The 6,649-nt window shown below is 54.8% G+C and overlaps 1 protein-coding gene across 1 annotated transcript; it reads right to left on the bottom strand.

The window, feature by feature from the left end:
* Nucleotides 1-2,059: 2,059 nt before the first annotated feature.
* GSR (glutathione-disulfide reductase) lies at nucleotides 2,060-6,007 on the bottom strand. The gene is made up of 13 exons (XM_026847898.1): nucleotides 5,990-6,007; nucleotides 5,874-5,900; nucleotides 5,542-5,630; nucleotides 5,066-5,135; nucleotides 4,751-4,898; nucleotides 4,576-4,630; nucleotides 4,400-4,499; nucleotides 3,826-3,912; nucleotides 3,507-3,668; nucleotides 3,120-3,231; nucleotides 2,909-3,040; nucleotides 2,577-2,710; nucleotides 2,060-2,367 (listed from the first exon to the last, which is right to left on the bottom strand). The coding sequence occupies exons 1-13, from the start codon at nucleotides 6,005-6,007 to the stop codon at nucleotides 2,218-2,220; spliced, it is 1,284 nt and encodes a 427-aa protein (XP_026703699.1). The 3' UTR covers nucleotides 2,060-2,217.
* Between the last annotated feature and the right edge of the window lie 642 nt (nucleotides 6,008-6,649).

The raw sequence follows: 6,649 nt of genomic DNA, 5'->3' as shown, positions 1-6,649 counted from the left end.
GTCCCGCTCGGGATTTCTGGGTCACCCCAATGAGGGAACGGGGTCCCCGAGAGCAGGGCGGACTAGGCACCTCCCTTCCCGGGGCTCCCCGCTCTAGAGCATCCCTGACGGGAGTGGGGGGCCCGCTCGGCTCGGCGGGGCCCGTTTTCGGCCCCTTCCAGCTCTCAGGCCGGCACCCCCGGAGCTCGGACAGCACGAGGTCGGAGTGGGAACTGGCCAGAGCCCCCTGGTCACCCCCAGAGTCCCTCCTCCCTGTCCCACCCTAGAACCCGGCCCCAGGGGACGTGATCTCACGCGGACGCCCGGGGTTCAGCTTCCCTCTGCTTTTTTTTCCCAATTTTCTCTCCAAAAAGGAGGCTTCTGCAGACACTCAGCCCCTGCCTGTGCCTTTCTTTTTTTAGACACTGATTTCTCTGGCTTTGAAGTACAAGACAAACCTCCCACACACTGAACTACACCTTAAAATCAAGTGACCAAATTTGTCATTTAAAAGGAAAAGAAGTATGACAAATGCCACTACAGCATATTGACTGAGAAAGTAAAGTCCCTATGACTCAAATGGAGCAATTAAGTAAGAATTAACTCCAAGTGTCTCCTCTAATGTTCCTGAGTACATCGTCTGTAGCAAGCCCAGAGGAAATCTTGTGTGCTTCAGATAGCAATAAGCCTTGCAAATCATTATTCTTTCAAAGACTAACATATCGGAGGATATCGGTAATATCTGGGCTTTTGCTTGTACTTGAGCCCCTAGAAGTCCAATATACTCTTTAAAAACATGTTGACGGAGCTGCACACCCAGGCTGAGCACCAGCATCCCCCTCCTTTGACCACTCACCTCCTCCTTAGATTTCAGGGATTTTTCAACCTCGGAGATACTTTGATTTCATGCAAAGTATTTATTTCTAGCAAAAGCAAAGCAGAAGCCACCAGTTCCTCAGCCAGCACCAGTGCTGTGCCTCAAGTCTCCTGGCCAGCTTTGCCCTCAGGCACTTCAAGCTGCCCCAAGCTTTGAGAGCTTGAAAGCTGCAGCCAAGAAGAGCAGATAGCAACGGGGCAGTGAAGGGGATCTGGAAACTCCTGGAATGCAGCAGGGTCAGACCAGCAGCTCCCCCATGATCCCACAGTGATGCCCATGCACCCCTCCATGAGCCCACTAGGGATATGCCAGGACCCACAAATACCCTGAGCACCCAGCCATCCTGCCCCACTCAGCTGCTCCCCGCACAGCCCTGGTGCCAGGAATGGCAGAGGAGGAACCCAGTCACCAGCAGTCTTCCCCCAAACGGCACGGAGGGACCATGCCACCACCCTCCATGGTTGAGCACTGTGAGAGACTGAAATGTCCTATGACTGTCTCAAAGCTTGCTTGTGTCTGTGCAAACCTCCAAGAGAAGCTGCTGTGGCCTGTGAACTGGTCTGGGGGATGCTGCTCAGAGAAGTGGGAGTGTATTGAAGGATGCACTCCACTTCTTGGCAGTTGCATCGTCCGGACTCTACATAAGCCTCAAAGGGGCAGACATGGCTTGAGCTGGCCCCATCCTGGAGCCGTTTGTGGCTCTATTGTGTAGGCCAGACCCCATTGCCAATGAACTGATAAGAGGCAAACTTTCCTGCCCTTGACGCAACAAAATCTGTTGGACCAGAGGGAAAAAAAACCCCTAAAGGCGAGCAGATATGCTGATCAGCTGGTACAATGAACTTAAAAAGGCAGCAGAAAAACTTGCTCTTGGTCCATCCACCATCGAAGCCAGATCTGTGTGCAGCCAACAGCGAAGAACTGAAGGCTGCGGACCAACGGGACGCCACTGGATCCATGGTGGTAACTATTCTTGCAGCCCTATCCTGCATCCTTGCTTTATTTCTGCCTTTTCCTTCCATTCTGTCCTATCGCTACCCCTCTTCACTTTTCTAATGATAAAAACCTATTTTGGGTATACAGCATTTGACCTTGTTTGTGTCTTAATCTCACTCTTGGGATTGTATCGAAACCTCCCCTGACATTGGATTGGGACAAGCATAATAAGAGATGGGCACCACAAAGCAAAAGGCAGAGACTTGCCAGTGTCTCTGTATTTATTTTCCACTCCAAAGCAAGCCACGCTGATTTTACAGACATGCTCTCTAGGCAACTGCCTGCCAGTAAGGCATTTTTTAAGACACATAAAACATTTTCCCCAGCTGCAGATGCCATCCCTGGGGCTGTCTGTGCCCACCACCTCAGCGCAGCGTCACCAGCTCTTCGGCAGAAGTGGGGTGAATGGCAACGGTGTTGTCCAGGTCAGCCTTGGTGGCCCCCATTTTGATGGCCACGGCAAAGCCCTGCAGCATTTCGTCACAGCCCAGCCCTTGCATGTGCAATCCCACCACCTTTGGGGAAAAAGCCAGAGGCCAGATGGGACCCAGCACGGGCAAAACCCAGGCTGAACACTGGGCCTGGTGCTGGGGTAGCTGGATCCCAGCCCAAGACCTGGTCTAAGCAGGTTAGAGCCAATCATGTAGGGACAAGATGACAGCCAGTCATGGTCCCTGCCACCCCCCTGCAGGGCCCAGCTGTCCCCCCAGTCCCCTTCACGCACCTTCTCCTCCTTGCCAGCACACACCAGCTTCATGACACACTTAACCTTCCTCTGGGTGACGGCATGGTACAAGGGGGTGAAGGACGTGCCGTAGATCTTCACATTCTCCCTCCCGTGCATGGCCACGGCTTCATCTGCAGCAGAAGACACAGCATGTAAGTCAAAGGGATGCACCGTATAGATGAGGCATTTATAAAGGGGGAGTCAAAGCACATTTTGCAAGTGTCAGACTGCTTGCTGGAGATCAGATCATTTCCCTGAGCATCAAACCAGCAGCTCTGAGCCACAACATCCCCAGCCTTTTCACCCCCCTGTGCCCTGTCCGTCCCCACCTTCAGTGAGGCCCACAGTGCCGATGGGCGGGTGGCTGAAGACAACAGTGGGGATGTTGCAGTAGTCCAGCCGTGAGTCCTGCTTGCCCTCGAAGAGCCTGTGGGCCAGCTTTCTGCCAGCCGCGATGGCCACTGCAGGGAGAGACAGGGAGCATGAGCCGTGGCACAGTGCAGCACCGAGTGGCTGGGGAGGGGGGCACAGCAGTGGTACCTGGGGTGAGGAGGGCTCTCCCGCAGACATCCCCAACAGCATAGACTCCTTTCCTGGTGGTGTTCTGGTACTCGTCCACCACCACGTGGCCCTTGGCATCCACCTGCACGCCCTGCCGTGAAAAACAGCAGCCGCCTCCTCAGCACGTGTCCCGAGAGGAATGGGACAAGTGATGCCCATGGGGGACCGGTGCCAGTGGCTGCCGTGTTCCCAGCCAGGGGTGGGGCATGGCGAGAACACCATCTTGCAGGAGGCTCTGGAGATCCATGGCACTCCCAGAGACCTGCGGGACCCCAAAGACCCATGGGATCCCTGCAGACCTGTGGGACCCCCAGGGACCTGCAGGCATCCTCGCTCTAGCACGGAAGAGATGTGCTGCCATCTCACCACTTGGTCCAGGCACAGCTTCTCGGTGTTGGGCTCCCGCCCCACAGCCCACAGCAGGCAGTCAACGTCCCGGATCACTCCCTCTGTCGGCTTGTGGCCAGGCACCGAGGAGGTCACTGTCACATCCAGCAGCCCACGAGGGGACTTGGTGACTGTCTTGACCTGTGGAAAACAACAGAAGCCACGAGGAGAGAAGGTGCCGATGATTTTTGCCTTGCAACAGGTGACAGCAGCTGCACCACAGAATGCTGGCTTTCCCCCAGCCCTGCCTCTCCAGGAGGGATGGGACAAGCCGCAAGGCTGCTCTGCACACCCATACCTGTGTGTGCTTCCAGACGTCCACCCCGGTGTTTTCCAGCTCCTGGGTGCAGTTTGAGCTGATCATGGAGTCAAAGGTCCTCAGGACCTGAGCAGGGATGCACCAAACCCATCAGATGAGGGTCCACAGGCAAAGGCACTGCCTGGCAGCCCTCTCCATCAGCACTTTCCTGTGCCTGCTCCTCATCCAGGCCCAGACAGGACTGGGATGCTTCTGGTTAATGATAAAATTGTCCTCTGTTTGTTTTTCCTTTAAATTTTTTGTGTTTTTTTCCAGTCACGACTTGAAATAAAGCTCAAGGAAAGGGGTGCGGCGACACGCGCCATTGCAGAAATGCCAGGCGTGTGGGTTGGTGCTGCCAAAACCCTCCCGGCAGCACACCTACGCTCTTCTTTTCGCCCTATCTGCGCTCCCCCAGTCTCTCCTTACCTCATCAACATTTCCACTCTCCTGAGCCTGTGCCAACTTTGGACCCTCCTTTACCAGCCCATGGGAGCTGATGACCAGAAAACCCTGTCAAACTGGGATGCAACTGCAGGTGGGAAGCACAGCTGGTGACAGCCAGCGGCACTACCTTGTCCTGGCGGATCAGCAGGGATGACTTGGATCCCAGCATGGAAAGGATCCCCGTGATTTCCACCGCAATGTAGCCAGCACCGACAATAACGCTGCGCCTGGAGAGAAGTGATGATGCCGTGTGCCTGCACACTGAGCCAGTGGCAGTGACTGAGGGGGTGAGCTCCGCTTTACCTGGGCAGCTCCTCCAGGTCAAAAAAGCCATCGCTGGTCATCCCCAGGCTGGCACCTGCAAATAAGGTGCCTTTCACACCCCTCACCAGCACCCAATTCCCATCTCCACCTCTCAAAATCCCCTTTGATTTGCAGACCTCTCCCCAGGCAGCCCAGGGAATTCTGTCAGGCTCACCAGGAATTTCACTGTCGGAGGGAACGGCCGGGCGCCCACCCGTGGCTATAAGGATGTGAGGAGCCGTGTACTTTTTCCCATTCACTTCGATGGTAGGCTCAGGATCAGCGGTGAACTTGCCATAGCCCTGAATTATGTCGATATGAGCCTTTGGGGAGTAACAGTTATGTGATTAACATCAGGAGGAGGTGTGAGAGTCAGCTAACAGAGCCACAGCTTCCACAGTTAGAGGACGCCTTTTAAGGTTGGAAGAGTGGCCAAAATTCCAGCAGAGCCTGCTTCCCCACGCTGCTCGCAGGATAAACACATCCTCACCTTCTTCAAGTTATTCTCATAGATCTCATTCAGGCGCCTCACATAAGCATCACGCTTGTCTTTAATTGTTCTGGAACAGAGCAGGGTCTTACTGTCACCATGAGAGAATAAGGCTACAGAGCTCAGCAAAAAACAGTTCAACCCCTTCAGTACGCAGCACCAACACTACACAATAAAGCAGACACAGTTGGCAGCAACCTTCCCCACTGACATGAGGTTTTTGCGCCTGCCTTCCCTGCATGTGCCTTTTCCCAAGTCTCTTCCCACGGCTGGTTTGTCAACCCTCCTTTCCAAAATACAGGGGGAATCCCGGCCACATAACCACCTCATCATCCCCCCACAGCAAGCCTCAAAGCAGGCAGGGACCACTTTGAGGGGGACAATGAGCCACGGGGCCACAGCAGTGACCCACAGCTGCTCCCCACAGGACAAGCACCCAGAGATGTTTGTTTCCAACCATCTTTTTCTGTACTTACCTCCAGTTGAACTTGACGCCAGGCGTTTCGAAGCCATAGTCGGCGTGATCATGGATGAACTCCGCATGGACCGCTGCGTTCCACATCACCTGCCCACACAAACCGCAAATTGGCTCAGGAAGATCGGTTTGTCTTTGGGAAAAACCCTGCCACATTTCCCAATGCCTCACCTCCATCCAGAGCAGCACACAGGTCCAAGCCCTTGACAGCATCTCGATGGCTCAGTATGCTCCCAGCCCCTGCTTCCTCCCCACACTCTGTGCCAGCACCTCCTCACAATTCACAGCCCACAGCAGACCCAACCCACGGCCAAGGGGTGAAAGCACCCTTACCTTCTTTGGCACACACCCAACATTGACCTGGGAGGAAATAAGAGCAAGTCTCAGTGTTAATACTTAGTTTTTCAAAGGTGACACTGAGGGGAGAGCATCCCCCCTCAGGCCAGTACTGAATCGCTGCTCTCCATCCCGGAAAATAAAGGCAGGATTACAGGTTTCTGGTAAAAGAGGGCTGTAACTGCTTTTGGGGCCTCACGGTCTTGTGGTTTGCCTGGTTTCCTTCACTTCCTTGAAGGAGAATATGGAAGGTGAGCAGTCTTCAGATACAAAAGTTTTTCTTCCAGTGATAATTTAAGATATAGGGGGGAGGTGTTTGCCGTCTCTTTCCTGCACTGCAGGTCCAAGTACGGCAACTCCTCCCGGGGAACACACTTCAAGAATAAAACCAGAGCCTGGTCCTGGCTTGTTTAAGGAACAAGTTTGGGTTTTGCTGCTTGTTAGGAGCTCGCCATGCCCGCTAGCTCTGCTTTACTGCTTTTCGGTGGTAACAGAGTTAACCCTTGCGCTGCACCGACCCGGGACTAGGCAGCGCCCCTTTACCGGCCTGAAGAGACAAAACCAGCACCCTCCCAGGGTAGAGCGCAACCGGACCCTTCCCGCTTCCACCAGCTCAGCGTGACAAGGCAGGTCCTTGTGCAACGCTGGGATGGCGACTCCCGCACTCAGGCTTTCCCCACCGTATGACGGGCGAGCCCGGCGTGGGGGGGTGGGGGGAACCAGGCCCCCCTAGCTCGTGTATGTGTCGCCGTCGTCGTCGTGTGTCCCCCCCC

This window comes from Athene cunicularia (assembly GCF_003259725.1).
Source record: "Athene cunicularia isolate RWA chromosome 4 unlocalized genomic scaffold, athCun1 chr4_part2, whole genome shotgun sequence".
Classification (NCBI taxonomy): Eukaryota; Metazoa; Chordata; class Aves; order Strigiformes; family Strigidae; genus Athene; species Athene cunicularia.
Note: the sequence above shows the minus strand (reverse complement) of the source record. Positions and strands in the feature narration are given on the sequence as shown.